This window comes from Myxocyprinus asiaticus, chromosome 16 (assembly GCF_019703515.2).
Source record: "Myxocyprinus asiaticus isolate MX2 ecotype Aquarium Trade chromosome 16, UBuf_Myxa_2, whole genome shotgun sequence".
NCBI lineage: Eukaryota > Metazoa > Chordata > Actinopteri > Cypriniformes > Catostomidae > Myxocyprinus > Myxocyprinus asiaticus.
The window spans coordinates 48,705,811-48,730,365 of NC_059359.1; the positions used below are offsets into that span (position 1 = coordinate 48,705,811).

Sequence of the window (24,555 nt, forward strand, 5' to 3'; positions counted from 1 at the left end):
CTGCTGCATTGCAAGCTCCGACACTACATGGTAGTGTTTTGTTTGTTTTGTTTACAATTCTTATGTTTTTTTGTCTTGGATGTTGTCTGCCTTATTGTGTACAACAGACAAACACTTTTGGACATTGGTTCAGCAATTACACACCGTAAACTGGACTTCAAATTCCTCAATGCCGACCCGCTGTTTACAAACACGCAAGCGGAGCCCTTTGTCTGGGCTGCACGGCCGCAGAAACGCAGGAGGAAAAGGGGAAACAGAGCCGGCGTTCTCATCAGAGTAAGACACCGCGCAAATCGACCCCCGCTACCCAGTATTCTACTGGCAAATGTTCAGTCTCTGGATAACAAGCTCTGCGAGCTGAAAGCGCGGATCTCTTTCCAATGAGAGACGAGGGACTGCTGCATTATCTGCCTTACGGAAACTTGGATGTCTGCGGAGATTCCAGACGCAGCCATTGAACCCGCGGGGCTCTCCGTGCACCAAGCGGACAGAGCAAAAGACCTCTCAGGTAAAAGCAGAGGTGGTGGTGTATGTTTTATGATCAACAAATCCTGGTGTGATCAGAGGAACGTACATTCTATCAAGTCTTTCTGCTCTCCTGATCTTGAATTTCTCATGCTTCTGTGTCGACCATTCTGGCTACCGAGGGAATTCACAGCGGTCATTATCACTGCTGTGTACATCCCCCCACAAGCCGACACAGACCGGGCACTCAAGGAACTGTATAGGATTATAAGCAAACAGGAAATTGCACACCCTGAGGCCACGTTCATTGTGACCGGGGACTTTAATAAAGCCAGTTTCAAATCAGTCGCACCAAAATACCACCAGCACATTAGTTTCAACACATGAGGGGACTGGGTTTTAGACTATTGCTACTCTCCCTTCCGGGATGGCTACAAATCCCTCCCCCCGCCCACCATTTGGCAAATCGGACCACTCTTCCATTCTGCTTCTGCCCGCTTACAGGCAGAAACTGAAACAGGACGCACCCACCCTCAGAACGATCCAGTGTTGGTTGGACCAATCAGACTCTATGCTACAGGACTGTTTTGATCACACGGACTGGGAGATGTTCCGGTCCACCTCTGATGTCGACATCAAGCTTTACGCTGATAGTGTAATGTGTTTCATCAGAAAGTGTGTAGAGGACATTGTTCCGACCAGAACAACACGGATCTATCTGAACCAGAAGCCATGGATTAATAGCGATGTTCGCGTGGCACTTAATGTGCGGACCTCCACTTTTAATTCCGGAAACGCGGAGGAGCATAAATAAGCCAGTTATGCCTTCCGCGAAACTATCAGAACAGCAAAACGCCAGTACAGGAACAAGATTGAAGGACAGTTTAACACCACCAACTCTAGAAGCATGTGGCAGGGAATTAACATCATCACAGACTTTAAAGGGAATAAAAACTCCGCCATGAACAACGCTGCCTCTCTCCCGGATGAGCTAAATATGTTTTATGATCATTTTGAGGGAAATAACACCGCCCTCGCGGAGAGAGCTCTTGCAGCCGAAGTTACAGAGGTTAGTTCACTCTCCGTCTCTGTAGCGGATGTAACCCGATCCTTCCGACGGGTGAATATCCGCAAAGCCGTGGGCCCAGACGGCATTCCGCGTCACCAGAGCGTGCACGAACCAGCTGGTTGGTGTTTTTACGGACATTTTCAACCTTTCCCTCTCTTTGTCTGTAGTCCCCACATGCTTTAAAACATCCACCATTGTGCCTTTTCCAAATCAATCAAAAATCATTTGCTTAAATGACTGGCGTCCTGTTGCTCTGACCCCCATCATCAGCAAATGCTTTGAGAGACTAATCAGAGATTACATCTGCTCTGTGCTGCCTCTCTCTCTAGACCCATTGCAGTTTGCTTACCACAACAACCACTCCACTGATGATGCCATTGCATCTACAATACACACTGCTCTCTCCCACCTGGAAAAAAAGAACACTTATGTAAGAATGTTGTTTGTAGACTACAGCTCAGCATTCAACACCATAGTGCCCTCCAAGCTAGATGAGAAACTCCGGGCTCTGGGCTTAAACAGCTCGCTGTGCAGCTAGATCCTGGACTTCCTGTCAAGCAGACGCCAGGTGGTTAGAATAGGCAGCAACATCTCCTCATCACTGACCCTCAACACTGGAGCCCCACAGGGCTGTGTTCTCAGCCCACTCTTGTATTCCTTGTACACACATGACTGTGACATAGCTCCAATGCCATCATTAAGTTTGCTGATGACACGACGGTGGTAGGTCTGATCACTGACTATGATGAAACAGCCTACAGAGAGGAGGTGCACACTCTGATACACTGGTGTCAGGAGCACAACCTCTCCCTCAACGTCAGTAAGACAAAGGAGCTTGTGGTGGACTTCAGAAGGAAAGACAGAGAACACAGTCCCATCACCATCATTGGAGCACCAGTGGAGAGAGTCAGCAGCTTCAAGTTCCTGGGTGTCCACATCACTGAGGAACTCACATGGTCCATCCACACTGAAGTCGTTGTGAAGAAGGCTCATCAGCGCCTCTTCTTCCTGAGATGGCTGAGGAAGTTTGGAATGAACCGCCACATCCTCACACGGTTCTACACCTGCAATGTAGAGAGCATCCTGACTGGCTGCATCTCCGCCTGGTACGGCAATAGCACAGCCCACAACCGCAAAGCACTGCAAAAGGTGGTTCGAACTGCCAGACACATCATCGGAGGTGAGCTTCCCTCCCTCCAGGACATATATACCAGGCGGTGTGTGAAAAAAGCTCGGAGGATCATCAGAGACTCCAGCCACCCGAGCCATGGGCTGTTCTCACTGCTACCATCAGGCAGGCGGTATCGCAGCATCAGGACCCTCACCAGCCAACTTCATGATAGCTTCTTCCCCCAAGCAATCAGACTTTTGAACTCTTGATCTCCCACGATCAAAATACATTAGCACTGCACTTTATTACTCTTACTCTTATATCTCACACCGGACTGTCATAAATGATATTATTATTATATTATATTCTCTCTTAACAACTTACTATCAACCGACAGCCTGAATGTCAATACAGTACAATACAACCTACTGTACATTCTATATATACTATATATACTTTTTTTATTGAATAATGTGTATCTATATTGTGTGTATTGTATACTGTACAGTGTATGTTATTATTTGTATATTGTGTTGTGTGTAATTGTGTATATTAGACTTTAAATTGTGCTGTGTTAATTTGATGTTATTGTAAATTGGTACTGTCTCATCACTGTCACGACTGCTATGTTGATCAGAACTGCACCCAAGAATTTCACACACCATTGCACTTGTGTATATGGCTGTGTAACAATAAAAGTGAATTGATTTTGATTTGATTTGATAGCTTTTGGGATCCGTGAAATCACGCAGGCTAAACCCCATGTCAATCACTCTCACACGTCTTCATCGTTTGTGCTTGCTTCCGGTTTGTACCATGTCTTGTATCGTTGAAGCATTCATTTTTGGGCAAAGATTTAATCTTTCACCACATCAAACTCAAAAACATCTCTCTGTCAGGAAATATCAGATTTGGTCTGATATTTAAACCAGGGAGGCAAACTACTCACCTATCAGCTAAAGTTTCTTTTTCTGAAGTTAATTTTACCAAATGGTTTGGTAAATTGTTTGTCCTTATTAAAATCACTTTAAATGGTTACTTTAAGCTTAAAAACTTAAACTAAAAACTTGAAACTCAGTTATCCTCGATTTATCTACAGCAATAGCTAAACATAGCAAGATAAAATACAAATCAAATAAAAAATAGTAAAAGTTAGTAAATAAAATTAATATCAAGAACTTATAAATATAAAATAAATACATGTATAGCCACACAACCAGTCCAAAGGACACTGACTAAGTTTGTTTCTCATAAACTTCAAACTTTTGGAAAACCTATGGTCAAATGCTTGGGATTATTTCTGTACTAAAAAATAAATTGTGCCTAATTATAGAAAATATAGAAATTATTTTATTTATTTATTTTTAAAGAAAAGTAGCCAACAAGTGTCCAGCATATGAAATCGTTCAATACTGCACTGCATAATTTCCATACTTTTGTGTTACTTGTTAGTTTTGATGATGTTATACTCTAAAATCTAAAATGTGCAGTAACAAATAATAAAGAATAAGCAAGTGTGAGCAAACTTTTCTACAGAGTTCCAGTCTTACACTGAGGGGCCGTTCACACTGAGGGCATTTTTATGTCCGTCCGCACTGTTTTATAATTGATTTCAATGTAAACATGCACTAGATAGATGTCTTTGATGGCTTGTTCATGTTTTTAGATGCAATGTCAAGTTAAAAAAGAAAACGTCTCAAGTCGAGACACATACGTTTTTCTCTTTTGTGGCACTGCGTGTAATTTTAGTGCAGCAACAATGCATTACAGCATGTGAACAGCAACTGACATGTTTTCAAACATTGCACTGAAATTTAAAACAAATATTTTGAATATTAGCTAACATATAGGACTATGCAATTACACAAACACCGTCAACACAAGTCGCACCAGCTTCTAGCTAAATTAAAACTAATACGTTACCACTAATATATGTTACCACTTGACCACCCAGTCAGACTCTCAATAACTGAGCTGACTAATGTACTTCTCCACTGACCAACAAGATCTCATGACCGAAAGTAGCAGACGTAGAGCTTAAGTTATCAAATTTATTATGTGAAATATTTATTTTATAGCTTGAATTGATCATCAAAACTGATTGTTTAAAATAATCTTTTACGAGCACTCCTGGTTGCTGTGCAACTTCAAATTAACGCCGTGTAAAAATCTTGTGAGATTGACGAGAGAGGGATCCCTTCTAGACACGACCAGCCAGAGAACAGCCAGGAACAGCTCAAAATGCAAGAAAGTAATACATTTACTAAGAGCAGTGGCTGGATATGATTGGGGGGCTGATAAGCAGTCACTAATTGATATATACAGAGCTATTATGTGATCAACAATTGATTATGGTTGTATAGTCTATGGAGCAGCAGCTAAGACAATACTACTAAATATAGACAGATTACAGTATAGAGCTCTATGTTTCTGTATTGGAGCCATAAAGTCAACCCCCATTAATGTTGTTCTAATAGAAGCAGGTGAAATACCACTGGAGCTCAGAAGAGAAAAAATATCACTTAAATACTGGATTAGGTTAAAAAAATGTGGAGAGGAAAACCCCACAAAAATAACAATTCAGAACTGCTGGGAATACAAATTTACGAGAAGTGGATTTGGATGGACATCGAAAGGAAGAGCTAGGGAATATGGCTTGGAGTCTATAGAGTTCACTAGGACTTCCCCAATTAGTCATATTCCACCATGGGTTTATCCAGCAACAGAAGTAGATATTAATATATTAGAGAAGAAAAGAGAATGGTAAACGAATGAAGGGGGTAACAAAGCAAGTTTATATGTAAGAAATAAGTATTTCAAATACCTTAAAATTTACACAGATGGGTCAAAGAATAAGCAAGGGAGTGTGGGAATCGGTGTATACATTCCTGAGTTTAAAATATCCATTGCTAAAAGACTTTCTGATTATTTATCAGTGTACACAGCAGAATTAGTGGCAGTTATAATAGGGTTACAATGGGTTGAAGAGGTTAACCCGGACAGGGTTGTAATATGCTCTGATTCAATCACTGTTTTGGGAAGCATCCAATTGAGGAAAAGTGACAGAGAAGATCTTATTACTATTTCAGAATTTGTTTAGGATCCATAGAGATGGTATTGATGGGCAGTTTTGTTGGGTGCCAGCTCATGAGGGTCTGAAAGGAAATGAGGGCGTTGACTTGCTTGCAAAAAAAGCCTTACAAAAGGAAATTGCAATATCAATTACATTAGGAAAAGGAGAAGGAAAAGGAAAAGACCTGATTAAGAATAAAGATATGGAGATTTGGCAGGAAAAGTGGGATGAAGATCTGAAAGGAAGGAGATAATATAAAATTCAAAAATCAGTTAAAATAAAGATTTATAAAAAAAAGAACAATAACAAGACTCAGACTAGATCACTCAGGATTAAATAGTATGTTGGCTGTTCTAGGGAAAAGAAATAGTAATAAATGTGCTAACTGTGGAGATAAAGAAAATGTAGATCATGTCATCATACACTGAATCTGAATATATGAATCTGACAGAAGAATCATACATGACAAAGTAAGAGAAACAGGACGGGCATGGGATCTAAAAGGGGTATTGGGAACAGAAGGGGAGGAAGAAGGGATAAGAAGGGGTTACCTTTTTAAAATATACTAGATTGAATAAATAGAATATGAGCTAAGTGACATGGTGATACATACTCTTGTACAGTAGGTGGCGGTATGCACCTTTAAAAGTTGTATGCGATCCGCCAAAAAAACGAGAAGAAGACGACGACGAAGAAGACGACGCAGCAGCCGCTGCATTCAGATGACGTCACAGCAAGCCGACTACGGCGCGCCATTAGTGACTTAGAGCAGAAAGCGCGGAGTGAAGGATTACGAGCGACATCTCAGGTAATTACATTTACACACAATTGTATTGGCAATTTAAAGACAGATCTGATGTTTAGAATTGTTGCATATACATTTTTGCTATGTCCAGTAGGTTAGTACGGCGTAAAGAAGAACATTTATAAGTCGTCTATGATGCGCTTTTTGGGCCTCTGTGCCGCCGTCGTTTCCAGCAGAGCAGCGAAAAATCTCCTTTCCTGTGTTTCTATTGGACGAACTCAAGAAATCAGCCCTTGGATTGGACGAAAGTCACGCCAGTCAAATAAAGGGTCATGTTAATCGGAAGTAAATAGGACAAACTATATCAACAGTTTCATGTCAGAAAATAAAGATAAACATCATCAAATTATTCAATTCACATTAAAGTTTGACATTTATTTTCCCGAAGGAAGCAGGTTTAGTCGAACTGAACATAAAACAATAAAATGGACGCTATTTCATGGTTCGTGTCGATGAGCTAATGCGCTAATTTGAAAAAGAAGTTCATATGAAAATAAATTAACATTTTGAGATGATTCAGTATAATAGTGAGTTAGAGTTTTTTGTTAAGTTCCCATGATCAGTGTTTCACTTTAATGTATTTTGTGTTTCCACGCCTGTAACATGATCAGAGGTTCAACCCGCAGATTATCAGACATCACAAACTAATTTTACTCTTAAACACCTTAAAAATGTAAATCATTCCATACGAGCTCATGCTTGCTTACGTGATCTTCCCTTTATACACATGACATGGGTTAGCCTATTCTTCTGCCATGTTTTCTTGAAATAAATGAGAATTTAAATAATCTAGCTACACATTGAAAACACAATTTTAGCTCTCAGATACTTGTCTTTTCGGTATAGTTTATCATTATTATCATTAATTTTACAGTATTTTCATAAGAAATACAGTACAATTGCATAAGATTTGAGTTTATCTGTGTACTATGAGCACATCAATTTGTCTCATGCTTAAATTGCATCGTCCTATTTAAGCAAAGTTAATTTTACTCACTTTGTAAGCACATGATGCATAGCCTATAAAATGGCAATAAAATGGTTAATAATGAAGAAATGACTTAGATCAACAACAAGAAACCATTTAGACACCTATTCTTGGTCACATTACATTCTGGTGGTCTCTCTCTCTCTATCTCTCTCTCTCTCTCTCTCTCTCTCTCTCTCTATATATATATACAGTTGTGCTCAAAAGTTTGCATACCCTGGCAGAAATTGTGAAATTTTGGCATTGATTTTGAAAATATGCCTGATCATGCAAATGTCTTTTATTTAAGGATAGTGATCATATGAACCCATTTATCACATAGTTGTTTGGCTCCTTTTTAAATCATAATGGTAACAGAAATCACCCAAATGGCCCTGATCAAAATTTTACATACCCTTGAATGTTTAGCCTTGTTACAGACACACAAGGTGACGCACACAGGTTTAAATGGCAATTAAAGTTTAATTTCCCACACCTGTGGCTTTTTAAATTGCAATTAGTGTCTGTGTATAAATAGGCAATGAGTTTGTTAGCTCTCACGTGGATGCACTGTGCAGGCTAGATACTGAGCCATGGGGAGCAGAAAAGAACTGTCAAAAGACCTGCGTAACAAGGTAATGGAACTTTATAAAGATGGAAAAGGATATAAAAAGATATCCAAAGCCTTGAGAATGCCAGTCAGTACTGTTCAATCACTTATTAAGAAGTGGAAAATTCGGGGATCTCTTGATACCAAGCCAAGGTCAGGTAGACCAAGAAAGATTTTAGCCACAACTGTCAGAAGAATTGTTCGGGATACAAAGAAAAACCCACAGGTAACCTCAAGAGAAATACAGGCTGCTCTGGAAAAAGATGGTGTGGTTGTTTCAAGGAGCACAATATGACGATACTTGAACAAAAATGAGCTGAATGGTCGAGTTGCCAGAAAGAAGCCAATACCACAAAAAAGCCTGGTTACAATATGCCCAACAACACCTTGACACGCCTCACAGCTTCTGGCACACTGTAATTTGGAGTGATGAGACCAAAATAGAGCTTTATGGTCACAACCATAAGCGCTATGATTGGAGAGGGGTCAACAAGTATTGTGCTCCTTGAAACAACCACACCGTCTTTTTCCAGAGCAGCCTGTATTTCTCCTGAGGTTACCTGTGGGTTTTGCTTTGTGTGTGTGTGTGTGTGTGTGTGTGTGTGTGTGTGTGTGTGTGTGTATATATATATATATATATATATATATATATATATATATATATATATATATATATATATATACAGGTGCATCTCAATAAATTAGAATATCGTGGAAAAGTTCATTTATTTCAGTAATTCAACTCAAATTGTGAAACTCGTTTATTAAATAAATTCAATGCACACAGACTGAAGTAGTTTAAGTCTTTTGTTCTTTTAATTGTGATGATTTTGGCTCACATTTAACAAAAACCCACCAATTCACTATCTCAAAAAATTTGAATATGGTGACATGCCAATCAGCTAATCAACTCAAAACACCTGCAAAGGTTTCCTGAGCCTTCAAAATGGTCTCTCAGTTTGGTTCACTAGGCTACACAATCATGGGGAAGACTGCTGATCTGACAGTTGTCCAGAAGACAATCATTGACACCCTTCACAAGGAGGGTAAGCCACAAACATTCATTGCCAAAGAAGCTGGCTGTTCACAGAGTGCTGTATCCAAGCATGTTAACAGAAAGTTGAGTGGAAGGAAAAAGTGTGGAAGAAAAAGATGCACAACCAACCGAGAGAACCGCAGCCTTATGGTTGTCAAGCAAAATCGATTCAAGAATTTGGGTGAACTTCACAAGGAATGGACTGAGGCTGGGGTCAAGGCATCAAGTGCCACCACACACAGACGTGTCAAGGAATTTGGCTACAGTTGTCGTATTCCTCTTGTTAAGCCACTCCTGAACCACAGACAACGTCAGAGGCATCTTACCTGGGCTAAGGAGAAGAAGAACTGGACTGTTGCCCAGTGGTCCAAAGTCCTCTTTTCAGATGAGAGCAAGTTTTGTATTTCATTTGGAAACCAAGGTCCTAGAGTCTGGAGTAAGGGTGGAGAAGCTCATAGCCCAAGTTGCTTGAAGTCCAGTGTTAAGTTTCCACAGTCTGTGATGATTTGGGGTGCAATGTCATCTGCTGGTGTTGGTCCATTGTGTTTTTTGAAAACCAAAGTCACTGCACCCGTTTACCAAGAAATTCTGGAGCACTTCATGCTTCCTTCTGCTGACCAGCTTTTTAAAGATGCTGATTTCATTTTCCAGCAGGATTTGGCACTTGCCCACACTGCCAAAAGCACCAAAAGTTGGTTAAATGACCATGGTGTTGGTGTGCTTGACTGGCCAGCAAACTCACCAGACCTGAACCCCATAGAGAATCTATGGGGTATTGTCAAGAGGAAAATGAGAAACAAGAGAACAAAAAATGCAAATGAGCTGAAGGCCACTGTCAAAGAAACCTGGGCTTCCATACCACCTCAGCAGTGCCACAAACTGATCACCTCCATGCCACGCCGAATTGAGGCAGTAATTAAAGCAAAAGGAGCCCCTACCAAGTATTGAGTACATATACAGTAAATGAACATACTTTCCAGAAGGCCAACAATTCACTAAAAATGTTTTTTTTTTTATTGGTCTTATGATGTATTCTAATTTTTTGAGATAGTGAATTGGTGGGTTTTTGTTAAATGTGAGCCAAAATCATCACAATTAAAAGAACAAAAGACTTAAACTACTTCAGTCTGTGTGCATTGAATTTATTTAATACACGAGTTTCACAATTTGAGTTGAATTACTGAAATAAATGAACTTTTCCATGACATTCTAATTTATTGAGATGCACCTGTGTATATATATATATATATATATATATATATATATATATATATGTGTGTGTGTGTGTGTTAAGTCTATTACACTAATATTTAGTGTAATACAATTGTTTAACAGCATTGTTCACTGCTGTTTTTTTTTTTTAAACATTTGAACAATTCCACAATAATGTCAATCATACTATGAAAAATAAAGTTTTAGGCAAAAGAACAGAACCCTTTTTAAATTGTTCATTTATTTACTGTATTATAGAGCTTTAATTTTTTAAAGAAAATGTCATTGTTTATCCACCTCACATGAGGTGGATAAACAAAGGTCTTTTTATTTTCACTTTATGTTAACGATAACCATTTTCCAGAAAGACAAGGTATTATCTGAGAAATAAACACTTTTTCATAACAGCACTTTTTGAAATAATAAGAGCCGCATTGTTGAGCTAGCTGCATTTCATTGCTATGCCACATCTGTAACGTTTTTGAGATAAAGTTTATATCACTCAAACATTATTAATTCAAATAAGCTGATACAGAACTTACATCAATGTTATGTATGATGAACATATGGTCTCCCTTCATTACTTTGAACACCCATAATAATGCATTATGGATGAGACTGTTACAGACGCTTCATATAAAATCATATAGATATCAACGAGAGAATCAAACAAACATCCACCACTTGTTCTTTTATCATGATGATTCTGATAGATCGCTGACTATTGCTTTATGTGACGTGTTTCAAGCTTTCTGCATCTTTAGCCAACATTTAGGGAGTGATCATTTTAACAAACATTGCGATTTGAATTGTAATATGATAAACATAATTTAGGCTAATATTGCTGTGCTACTCATCATGCCACATACAGCCTAGAAGGCACCGCTCACTCAAGCAGTGCTGACTGAAGTGGTGAATGCAGACTGTATTTTGAAACGCAGCCTTTGTGGTTTAGTAATCGTGAAATGCCATATGGCGATTTCAATCCTATTTGATCATGCAGCCTTGATGGATATCATGTTAATGTCTCAGAGGGCAAAGTCTACAGGTTTTACAGCATTTTGGATGATTACCTCATCATCTAACAGCCGCTTTCACAACTGTCACGTCCGTAACGAAGAAATGTCAGGTCCGTAAAAGCCGTTTTTCCTCATTTATGTGAAAACTACAATTAATGAAAATTAAATATTACATGATCTTAAGAGTGCCAACCCTTTTACATTCTGTGGTTTTTTTAGTATTTCTAGATTGTGCATTTCAATCCACAGGATTTTTACATAGTGTGTGGTCTCCCAAAAACTTTCCATTTATGTCATTGTTATTACTTTCCCGATAAACTTGACTAGGCTGACAATTTTCTGATGTCTGGACTCAATCTGCAGGGGTCTATGATTATACATATAAATGGTTCCATATTCAGGCAGTGAGGACTTTATACATACGTGCGTAGGTAAATTTCAGATTTTCACTGCAAATTTCACATCCCTTGACATTTTTCAGAATGTTAAATTTCCTATAAACATCCCTAAACAGACACACATACACACAGGTCTAACCATCAGAGACCCTTTACGTGATGAATGATGCAATATCCCATGGCATTGTTTATAAATTATTTTTACCCCTGTATATTGCTGCTGGCACACTTTGTTGATAATATGTTAGTATTGATGCATTTAATAATAATATTGGTATAAAATTACATGAATACAGTGAAGTATTTTACAATGATGACTTTTTTAATTTTGCTTTAAATTATTATTTTTTTTTTTCACAGCACTCTTATGAAAGATCCATGGATCCTTTAAATGAAGCCTGCTGAGTATTCCCAGAGAATGGACAGTGAAATGGACAACCCAAAACTGAAATTAATATCTGAAAAGGAGATTTCAGAGGACAAGGGCCTACCTAAGAACAAGGCCAGTGATACTGATGCAGAAGATGTTTCACATAAAAGGGCCAAAGGATTTAATGAATCAGGAATTGGGTCTGTTGCAGAAGAAAGTGAACATGCTGTTACAACTACAGCAGACGAACGCTCTGATGAATGTGGCTCTTCATACATAACTGATGCTTTGATTTGTTCACTTTGCAATTTTGTAGCAAAAACTCAAACAGCACTGAAAATTCATTCAAAAAGGAAACACACTAAGCGACCAGGTTTACACATCAACAATGAGAAAAATTCCTACACAACTGTGCCAGGGATGAATTCCATGCAGAAGACATCAGAATTACAAGAAATCAACAACCAAACACAACTCTCAGAATCACAACTGAAACTTTTTTCAGAAGAACTGAACAAGGACAAAGAACCAAATGAGTACACAGTTCAAACAGAGAGCAAACACATGCATCATCCCTTTGGAGACCAGTCTGTCATATCAGAGAAGGTTGTCAGTACCTCTGAGGCTGAAAGAAGCAGTCCCACTCAGATGTTGCTGGAAATGGTAGAGCCCACCACATTTAGACCCGAAAAGGATGTTAAGGACTCAAACGAGACCCTTAAAGATGGCAACAGTGCACAAGCAGGTTGCAGTTTTGATTTGGAAAGTAAGGTGGAAAGTAAAGAAAATGGTGGATTGGATGGACATGATGAGAACCTTAAGAGTCAAAGGCATTCCAAGTCTAAAACTGCACATGCATGTTCTTACTGTGGACATGAATTCAGAGACAGACCCAGTCTGGACACGCACGTCAAGAGACGGCACACTAAAGAAATGAACTACTTTTGTGACTTCTGCAGCTATTCTTGTGTTGTAAAGTGCGATTATGAGAAGCACTGCTTGAGCAACAAGCACAAAAAAAAGATGTCAGAGCAACAGCAGATGATGACGCCAGAAGAACTGGTTTCTCCACCACCTGCAACAAGGATGCCGAAACGTTCAGCAGATAGCAGGGCACAGCATCAGTGCAGTACGTGCAGCTTCACGGCCAACAGTTCAGTAATGTTGGCGCAACACGTCAAAATGCACCATCCGGCGGAGCACCGTTTCCACTGCAGGGCCTGCCACTACTACACCACCACGACAGAGGCCATGGAGATCCACTTGTCAGGAGAAGCCCACCAACATGTGGCCAAAGAGAAGAACATTAGCCCTCTGTTTAAAGACTGTGTTGAGAAGATCCTTGTGATTCTCTTGGGTGATCAAAGAGAGGACGGGGAAATGGATGACAGTGACACTAATGAGGAAGTTCAGGAAGCAGAAGATGTTTCAGCTGTAGCAGAGTTAGCTGAGGCTGTAGGGAACAAACGGAAGCGAGGCAGACCAAAGACTTCTAACGTGACAGTTTGTAGTCATTGTGGGCTCGTCGCTTCCAATGCCACAAACCTTAGTGTGCATATACGACGCAGGCACAGTCGCCTCTACAGCTTTGTTTGCAAGTTGTGCAACTACTACTGCGTGACCAAAGGTGACATGGACCGGCACTGTGAAACCAGAAAGCACATCAACAAAATGCAAGCAGCTGGAAGTGAAGGCACTGGGGTAGTTCTGCTAGATGCCGAGCAGCCAGGTCAGTTGAAGGAAGATGAGGCAGAACTGGGCGACAAAGTAGCAGAGATCGAGACAACTATTGATGATGTGGATGAGATTCCCCTAGCTGTACCTTGTAAGAAGAGCAAGTATGACTTGAGTAACTCCTGTACTCAGTGTGACTTTGTTGCTCACTCAACGCCTTCTCTTGCTCTCCATGTGCGACGTAAGCACACAAAAGACTTTGAGTTTGTTTGTCTAGCTTGCAGCTACTACACCGTCACCCGCAGAGAGATGTTTCGGCATGCAGCCACAGAGAAACACAAGCAGAAATGTCAGAGCTATCTGGAGAGACAGAACCAAAGCGTCAAAAAAGATCAGTCTGAGTCCATCTATGATGACCAGGAGACACTTGAAGGATCAGAACAGGGCTGTGACGATTCTGATCCGACATCTGAAACTGCCACAACTGAAGTCGCAATGTGTTCGGCAAATGGAGGTAAGGAGAACTGTACAAATGAAGAAAGACCAGAACAAGCATCCAACAAGAGCCAAGAATCATCAGCTAACCCAATTGAGTCAGGTGTGTCTTATGTTGTCCAGTCAGTGGCGACAGAGAAGGACACTGTGTTGGAGAAGATGGAGGAGGAAAACATGTCTGATGAGGATGAAATGGCTGATTTAAGAGGGGACAATCTCTGTGTGGAGAAGCACTTTCTCGGAGCGATAGCATTTGATGCGTGCATCTTTCCGTTAAAAGCCTTAGCAGAGCACAAGCCACCACCAGCCAATGATCATACTACAGGTGCATCACCACAGCAGGACATCAAAAAGCCTAAATCAGGGTCAGAGACAAAGACCACCATACCAAATACACACGTCCGCTGTGAGGACTGTGGGTTTTTAGCAGATGGCTCAAGCGGCCTTAATGTCCATATCTCCATGAAGCATCCATCCAAAGAGAAGCATTTCCATTGCCTGCTCTGCGGGAAGTCCTTCTACACTGAAAGTAACTTGCAGCAGCACTTGAGCAGTGCTGCGCATGTGCGCAATGAGCAGGGAAGCATCGAAGATCTTCCAGAAGGAGGCGCCAGCTTCAAATGTGTCCGATGCAATGAGCCCTGCCAGACAGAGCAGGAACTGTTTGTTCACATAAAAGAGAAGCATGAGGAGCTGCTGAAAGAAGTGAACAAGTATGTGCTGGAGGACACGGAGCAGATCAATCGAGAGCGCCAGGAGAACCAGGGCAGTGTGTGCAAATACTGCGGTAAAGTCTGCAAGAGTAGCAACTCCATGGCTTTCCTAGCTCATGTTCGCACACACACAGGTACAGAAATAAACTTCATTAGAATTACATGTAAGATTTTCATACATGCAATTTTGGCATTCTTAAACCATCAAAATATTTACTATAGTAATTACATGTTATTACTTCCTTGGTAAAAACATACCACGTACCAAACGTTACCATGGTGCATGCTTTTTTCTTTAATCGAAGGGGGCGACAATATCAAGAGTGCTAGAGAAGACTGTATTTATATTTTCTGTTATTTCATCAAAACATCTTCTTAGGCCACATACATTTTCACACATTCTATCATGTGAGATAAATCTTTCTCTCCACCCATTGAAATTAACACATTTCAGGGCTGCAAAGAAATTGAGAACCACTGATTTAATGTGTTAACTTAGAGCAGGGATCGGCAACCTATGGCACACGTGCCACCATTGGCACACAGAGAGGTAATCACTGGCATGCAAGAAAGATGAGTATTTTATTTAGATGAAGTCCCTCGCACCTGCATGACAATCTACTTCTTGATGTAGTCTTTCCTCATAATCATGCGGCGTGTTTTGTTTAGTTGTGAGCTGAATGGCAAGCTTAAAACCCAGTGAAGTGCTTTGACGAGCACGAATCGATTTGGTGTTTTGACGTATTTCCTACTGAAACAGGAACTGGGGGTGGGAAATGTCGAACGACTCTACCCATTTAAAAAAAAATAGCTAATAGGCTTTATTGTACAGCCAAAGACACACACATACGCCTTTCCACCGTGCTGCTCATGTCAGAGCTGCACGGAAACTTCAGAAGTGATCTCAATACCGGCCATCTTTTTCTTGAGAACAGAATCATGATCTAACTAAACCATTACTGCATAACAAGCCCACAAACAAACACAGCGCATCGCAGTCTGCGACATTTTATGATGTTTTGCTACAGTTACAGTTTCACAGTGAGTTAGACGAGAACGCTAACACCCTGTTTTATTGGTATCACAATTTGTGTATATTTGACTCGCTATCTTTCTAAGAATCATTGCACGTAAGCGCAAGGTTTTTAAGACATCCATCAATTTGTCATTATTCAAAGCATCCGTCATTTTGACAGATGAAAAACAAGAAGCTCTGCTTAAACCATCTTTACTTGGTAGATCTTCACTCTCTGTCTCTGCGTGCACATAAGAGAGAAGAGAGCTCACAGCGTTGTGCGAGAATGAGAAAATGGCACTTTTAATTTAAAAATAACTAGCGCGCCTCTTTTAAAAGTATTTGATATTCGAGGCAAGATGCATAAGGGAGGTTTTATTCTGATGGTAGGCTGCAATAACAGGTTAATAACTTTAGGTGTTAGATCAGATGTCATTCGTGCTCAGCCAAATAATTTTCCACATTCGGACCCAGTAATTTTCACTCGTAAATGCGCTCTCACTGTAGAGCCCTGCTTCCACATATGATGCGCTCTTGAGCTTGACAGCTGGACCAAGTCAAGTAATTTGTATTTGTATAGCACCTTTCACAACACATTGTTTCAAAGCAGCTTTACAGAAAATCATGTATTAACAGAAAATTATACCATAATATCTATAAAGTCTTAGTCATCATTGTGTAGTTTGATTAAATACAATTATGATGTGTGTATAAAAATAAGTAATTAAATAATAATTGTATTTAGAAACCCAGTGAGTGTTAAGGGCCAGTGTCTAAACAAAGATGTTGTAAGAACTGTAAGATTAATGACTAATGTCTTTGAAGTCCATCCTGGATTAACTGCAGAAGTTCATATAGACGCATTGTCCTTTGTTAGTTGGCTGATGAAGGCTTTTGTTGGCAATTTATTGATCGTCTATGTATTCCATTTTAAAAGTGCAGTCCATTATTAGACCAAGGTGATGCAGGCTGAGATCAGTGAGGTGCTTTGCAGTTCAACTGGCCGGTAATTCCTGTGAGGTCTATCCTAAGTCCAAGGTTCAGGCAATGGCATATGAAGTATCCCATGTCTTATAGTTGGAGTTGGCATCAGTTCATCCTCTGAGGTCCATCGTAATAGACTGATGTGATGTCTGGCTGGCACCGGCTGCATTTTGTCGTCATCACTCAGAGACACGTAGCAGTGGAGTCCGATACCAAGCAGGAATGGACCCTAACAGAATTTTAAAATTAATATTAAATTTAACAGGTAGCCAATGTAACGACAATAATATGGGGCTAATATGATCATATTTCTTTGTTATAGACAGCACTCAGGCTGCTGGATTTTGAACCAATTGAAGTTTATTTATTGAACTTGCTGGACATCCTCCCAGTAATGCATTACAATAATCTAGTCTTGAGGTTATGAATGCATGGATTAGTTTTTCAGTATCAGCAACCGAGAGCATGTGTCGTAACAGCAATATTTCTTAGGTGGAAGAATGCTGTTCTACAAACATTGGAAATTTGATTTTCAGATGACATATTGGTATCGGATATAACACCTAAGTTCTTCGCTGTTGAAGACGATGTAATAGTACATCCATCGAGAGTCAAATTATATTTTAGCTGCTTATTTTTAGAGGTTTATGGTCCAATAACTAGTACCTCTGTTTTGTCGGAATTGAGTAGAAGGAAATTTCTGGCCGTCCGATCTTTGATTTCATTGATACACTTCTAATTTGGAGAATTGTGAAATTTTGTCGGGTTTCGAAGAAATATAAAGTTGGGTATCGTCGGCATAACAGTGGAAACTTATTCCATGATTCCTGATAATATTTCACAGGGAAGCATATATAAGGAGAAAAGCAGAGGCCCTAAAACTGATCCCTGTGGCACTCCATACTTTTGTTTGATTTGTCAATTCCTCATTTACACAGACAAAGTGGTAGCGGTCTGCTAAATAGGACCTAAACCATGCTAATGCAAGTCCACAAATGCCTAAATAATTCTCTAGCCTATTCAAGAGAATATCATGATCTATCGTGTCGAAGGCAGCACTAAGATCTAAAAGCACTAGAAGAGAAATGCAGCCGTGATCAGATGATAAGAGCAAGTCATTTGTAACTCTGATAAGTGAAGTCTCTGTACTGTGGTGTGGCCTAAATCCTGACTGAATTTAGTATTTTCAACATAAACGGGAGATTTGAAATCGGTCTATAATTAGACAAATTTCCAGGTTTAAGTTGTGGCTTCTTAACAAGTGGTTTGATAACTGACATTTTTAAGTTTCTTGGGACATGTCCTAAGGATAGCAGGGAGTAAATAATAATATAGCTGCAAGCAGCAATTAACGGGGTTCAAGCGGTTTAGGGCCTTAAAAGGAAGTTCACCCAAAAATTAAAATTTGCTGAGTTTCTTTCTTCATCAAAACAGAATTTAAGACTTTTAGTATTTCAGTTCATGCCGCCTCCTCTAAACAATGCAAATTGTTGCATGACGGTCCAAAATGCATATTTAGGGTGCATCAAAATAATCCACACGACTCCAGTCGACAAATAAAGTTCTTCTGAATGCAAACGATTGATTATTTTAGAAACAAAACAATACTTGTATACTTTTTAACTACAAATGTTCGCTTCCATACATCTCTGTGACGTGCGCTCATGAGAGGGATGACGTAAGCTCGTTGGTAAGGTCACGCGTCACGTGGAGGAGGAGTCAGGAAGTGCATCATTGTTTACATTTGTATTTATTTTTTTATTATTGTTATTATTTGGAAAATATTTTATTTTATATTGTTTTGAAATAGTTTTGGACTGTTTTGGTTTGTGAACGGCACAAGTTTCTCTTGTAAACAATGACACACTTCCTGACTCCTCCATGTGATGCGTGATGTCACAGAGATGTATGGAAGCGAACATTTGTAGTTTAAAAGTATATAAGTATTGTTTTGTTTCTAAAATAATCAATCGTTTGCATTCAGAAGAACTTTATTTGACTGGGGTCATGTGGATTATTTTGATGCACCCTAAATATGCATTTTGGACCGTAAAAAAATGGAGGACATTCACTTGCATTGTTTAGAGGAGGAGGCTGAAATGAAATCCTAAAAGTCTTAAATTTTGTTTTGATGAAGAATGAAACTCAGATTCATCTTGGATGGTCTGAGGGTGAGTAAATTATCAGCAGATTTTCATTTTTGGGTGAACTATTCCTTTAAGCACATGCGTAAAAAGGCATTATGTTTTATTTAGCTAGCATGTAACCACCTAGATCATAGATGGAATAGACCATTTACAGCCAATACAGGCAATTTGCTAAGGAAATACATGGTTTTTAAAGCTCATAGCGCCACCTATGGTTCGATCTCCATAAAAGTCTGCATGCTTGTTTGTTTGTTATGCGTATGCCACATGTGCTCACCTAATTTTGTGAAGTTCTGAGTATTTGTTTAGGAATTATGGGCTTATTTGTACACTTGACCACGCCCATTTTCTGAATGACACTGTTATAGCTACCCAAAGGGTAAAGGGTAAATTTTTTTTGATAATTATTTACCTAGAGAGTCCAGAGAATTGTACTGCATTGGTTTTATTGAGGTTGAGCGAAAAACCTAGGACTAGTTCACAAAAGTAGGTTTTTTTACATAATCGTGAATATTTATTGAACGATTTGATTGAGAGCAGTAGTTCTTGAGGCAAAGTTGTTTAGTATGAGGAGATCTAACAAATGATATGAATTATAGCTGCATCCCAATTCAAAGGCTGCATGCTTCAAAGGTCGCATTCGAAGGCAGTTTGCATCACTGCTGCGTGACAAAGGCTTTCCCAATTCGAAGGATCCTTCAAATGTGACCTCCAAATGCATCCTTCGTTTCCTGTGAAATGAAGGATACAACAGATGGATCCTTCGCGGCCTTGCCTACCCCAAAATTCATTGCGCGCCAGTGACGACAGGATTTTTTTGCTGAATTACACTTTTAAATGTAAGTATTGGGTTTCAACTTAAATATCTAAAAAAAAAAACATTAAAGTGGTTCAAATGTTGACTTATATCTTACTAAGATGCGATTATATATAGTTTATACTCTTTATTATATACGGAAATGGACCATGGTGAAAATATTTAGACCGATTGTGAACCCTGTTTTGTGTTCAGACAGTTTAATATAACTTTCAAAAAAGTCCAGTACAAACGTTACAGTCACTCGGCAGCTGTCACAGTTGTTAGGTGACAAGAACAGTCCTCCGTAGGCTAGACTGTCCCAATTAACAATGCTCAGTCCGACCTTTGCGGCCTTCGAAGGCATGGCCATTAAATTGGGACACAGCCATTGTGTGTGTGTGTGAAACACCACATGATTACAGAGGCGTAAAACACGTTAGCGCCATCCATTAGCCGATTTCTTTCAAATTCCTCACAGACCTCTAGGGCCAGGAGTCGAACAGGTCTACCTAGTTTTGTGAAATCGGAGATATACGTTTTGAGCCAAGGATTCCAATTGTATAAAGCACTTGAGTCTACGACAAACGGTCTAGGAGTTAAGAGCAGTTTCACATTTTTGATCACTGTAGTGCCCCCTATTGACCGATTTGGCCAAGTCCGTGTTTCTGAGTAGCGAGCAATACTACTACCATCTGACCAAGTTTCAAGTCTCTAGGTCTTACGGCCCGCTCTGCCCGATCAGTTTTATGGCGGAATAATAATAATAATAATAAATATAGCTGCGAGCAGCAATTAATGGGGTTCAAGCGGTTTAAGGCCTTTAAGCACATGCGTAAAAAGGTATTATGTTTTATTTAGCAAGCATGTAACCACCTACATCATAGATTGAATAGACCATTTACAGCCAATAAAGGCAATTTACTAAGGAAATACATGGTTTTTAAAGCTTTTTAAAGCCCATAGCGCCACCTATGGTCCAATCTCCTTAAAAGTCTGCATGCTTGTTTAGAATCATATGTCGCATGTGCTCAGCTACTTTGAGTTTTTGTTTAGGAATTATGGGCTTATTTGAACATTTGACAATGCCCATTTTCTAAATGACACTGTTATAGCTACCAAAGGGTAAAGGATGTCCGATTTCTTTCAAATTTCTCATAGACCTCTAGGGCCAGGAGTCGAACAAGCCCACCAAGTTTTGTGCCGATCGGCCTCTGATAACCTTGTCTAATAGGTGCTCAAACTTCATTGGCCAATGGCGGCCATGTTTTTCTAGATACGCCAACGTCCTCATAAAAAGTCATGGCACCTTAGAAAAAGACACTGCATGCCGATTTTCAACTCAATCAGACTAACGGTTGCGTAGTTAGAGCTGTTTTCATGTTTTTTTCCTGTTACAGCGCCACCAAGTGGCCAAACTCTGCGGATTTTTAACCGTGACCTCAGATTGAGCTCCTACACGTTTAATGAGTTTAGTGAAAATATCTCATTTAGTTCGGGCGTTATAGGTATTTTAGTAAAAATGGCCCGCCCTTTTTGAACATTTTGGCACCCCTTAGCGACCGTGAGTCGAAATTTCAACTTTTTTTTGGATAATTATTGATAATCATACTCCAGAGTATATTTCTGCACTGGTTTGGTTCCGATCGGGTGAAAAACCTAGGACTAGTTCGCAAAAGTAATGTTCAAAACCTATCTGAAATATGTACCGAACGGTTTGACAGACACCAATGCTTCTTGAGGCAAAGTTGTTTAGAATGAGAAGAGCTATTAGGTGATATATATTACTTGTGTTTTTTCACAACACTGCATTATATACAACCACTAACACCTACAAAAATCGTGATAGCACCACCTAGTGGCCGATTTTTAAAAACATTTTTTACAACTCTCTCAGACCAAGAGTCAAATAGGTCCACCAAATTTCGTTCCGATTGGTCATTGTTAACCTTGTGTAATAGCTGCTGAAATTTGATTGACCGATGGCGGCCATGTTTTTCAACATACGTGAATGTCCATATAGAAAATGATGGCAGCTGAGACAATGTATGCAAAGTTTCATAGTTACAGCCAATTTCATGTTTTTTGGTATTATAGCAACACCATGTGGCAAAACAGTGCCAACTTGTATGGGCGACCAAAGATTGACCTCTTACATAAGCATGCCAAGTTTGTTGAAGATATCTCATTTCCTTCAAGAGTTATAGCCATTTACGTAAAATTGGCAACTCCTACTTCCAATGTTTTCGCATAATGTAGCTAGCTTGAGTCGAAAGTTCAAACGTTTTTGATAACTTTTGATATTGACACTCCATAGAATCGTTTGGCAAGGGTTTGGTCCCGATCGGACGAAAAACCTAGGACTAGTTCGCAAAAGTAGGTTTTATGAAAAATCCAAGTTGGCGGAAAATTTTTATAGGTGGAAATGAAATCGGAGATATATGTTTTGTTTGGTTTGAGCCAAGGATTCCAGTGGTATGAAGCACTTGAGTCTACGACAAACGGTCTAGGAGTTATGAGCAGTTTCACGGTTTTGAACGCTGTAGCGCCCCCCTATTAATCGATTTGGCCGAGTCCATGTTTCTGAGTAGCGAGCAATACTACTACCATCTGACCAAGTTTCAAGTCTCTAGGCCTTACGGTTTGCTCTGCCCGATCAGTTTTATGCCGGAATAATAATAATAATAATGATAAACATTGTAACAATTTCAATAGGGTTTCAGCGCTAAGCGCTTGAACCCCTAATAATAATAATAATAATAATTATAATAATAATAATAAAAATCGTAACGATTACAATAGGGTTTCAGCGCTAAGCGCTTGAACCCCTAACAATTACAATAGGGTTTCAGCGCTAAGCGCTTGAACCCCTAAAAATCTTAACAATTACAATAGGGTTTCAGTGCTAAGCGCTTGAGCCCCTAATTAAGAAGAGGTTCGGAGATTAAAGGGAATACCTCTTAAGAGCTTAGTTGGTATTGGATCTAACATGCATGTTGTGGCTTTTGATGTTTCTTTAGTGGTCGAAATAATTGTTCTACCCGAACGATAGCATAGTGTAGATTGAGTAACATTAGCTGATCGCAGCATACAAGAGACGAGGTTCCCTGGTAGAATTTCTATAGTTTCAACATCAACTCCATATGACAGAATTTAATCTAGCGTTTGATTATGGTGATGAGTTCGTCTGACTCCAAGCGAGTTGAGAATATCGATAAATGCTAATCCCAATGTGTCATTTTCATTATCTAATTAATAATAATTTTCTTTATTTATCACACATTATACATTTGCACATATACAGTGAAATTCTTCTTTTTCACATATCCCAGCTAGGCTGGGGTCAGAGTGCAGGGTCAGCCCCTGGAGCAGATAGGGTCAAGGGCCTTGCTCAAGGGCCCAACAGTGGCATCTTGGCGGTGCTGGGGTTTGAACCCCCGACCTTCTGATCAGTAACCGCTGAGCTACCACTGCCCTAACTATGTAAGTTATCTATGTAAATGTTGAAGTCACCAACAATTAAAGCTCTATCTACAGTAACTACTAGACCTGATAGAAAATGTGCAAATTCACCAAGGAAATCAGAATAAGGCCCGGGTGAAAGGGCAAAAGACGAAGGAGATTTTTTATTTATATCTGACAGTGTTACATTAAGCATTATAAGTTCAAAGAATTAAACTTATATCCTGTCCCCTGAGTAACACCAAAAACGTCACTGTAAATTGTAGCAACACCTCCTCCTCGACCCTTCAGACGAGGCTCATTTTTATAACAATAACCTCGGGGAGTAGATTCATTTAAACTAATATATTAATCTGGTTTAAGCCAGGTTTCAATCAAACAGAGCACATCCAAACTATGATCTGTAATAATTTCATTTACAATTAGTGCTTTGGTTGAAAGATATCTAATGTTTAGTAGTGCTATCTTTATATGATGTTTATCTTAAAAAAAAAAAAAAAAAAAAAAAAAAAAATATTTGACCTTAGTCAAATTTTTCTAAATAAATTTATTGGTTTGTGTTTGGTTGTTAGTGGAACAGAGACAGTCTCTATATGATATCTAGGTGATACAGTCTCTGTGTTGTAATTTATGTGACCTGTGTGATGTCAGTTTCTTTGCTTCCTGACCTGGGCCCCAGTTAGTCAAATACTATCACTATTAAGACTATGAGCCAAATTACTAGAGAGGAGAGTGGTACCTTCCCTGGAGGGATGAGTCTGTCTCTCTTTAGCAGGTCAGGTCTACCCCAAAAACTCTTCCAATTGTCTATAAATCCTATGCTATTCTCCAAACACCACTCAGACATCCAGCCATTCAGTGACACTAATCTATTATAAACCTGGTCACCACGACGAGCAAGGAGGGGGCCAGAGCATATTACAGTGTCTGACATCGTTTTTGCAAGTTCACACACCTCTTTAACATTATCTCTTGTGATCTCCGACTGGCGAAACTGGACATCGTTATTTCCGACATGAATAACAATTTTAGAAAATCTACATTTAGCATTAGCCAGCACTTATAAATTTGATCTGATGTCAGACGCTCTGGCACCCGAAACGCATTTAACAATAGTGGCTGGAGTCTCTTATT

The 24,555-nt window shown here is 39.5% G+C and overlaps 1 protein-coding gene across 3 annotated transcripts in view; it reads left to right on the forward strand.

The window, feature by feature from the left end:
- The first annotated feature begins 6,442 nt into the window (after positions 1–6,442).
- znf407 (zinc finger protein 407) overlaps positions 6,443–24,555 on the forward strand; it is a 32,685-nt gene continuing 14,572 nt past the window's right edge. For all 3 annotated transcript variants that reach the window (XM_051720605.1, XM_051720607.1, XM_051720606.1), the window contains exons 1-2: positions 6,443–6,526; positions 12,126–15,151. In XM_051720605.1, coding sequence (XP_051576565.1) covers positions 12,157–15,151 — 2,995 coding nt within the window. In that variant the 5' untranslated portion in view covers positions 6,443–6,526; positions 12,126–12,156. The remainder of the gene's footprint in view (positions 6,527–12,125; positions 15,152–24,555) is intronic.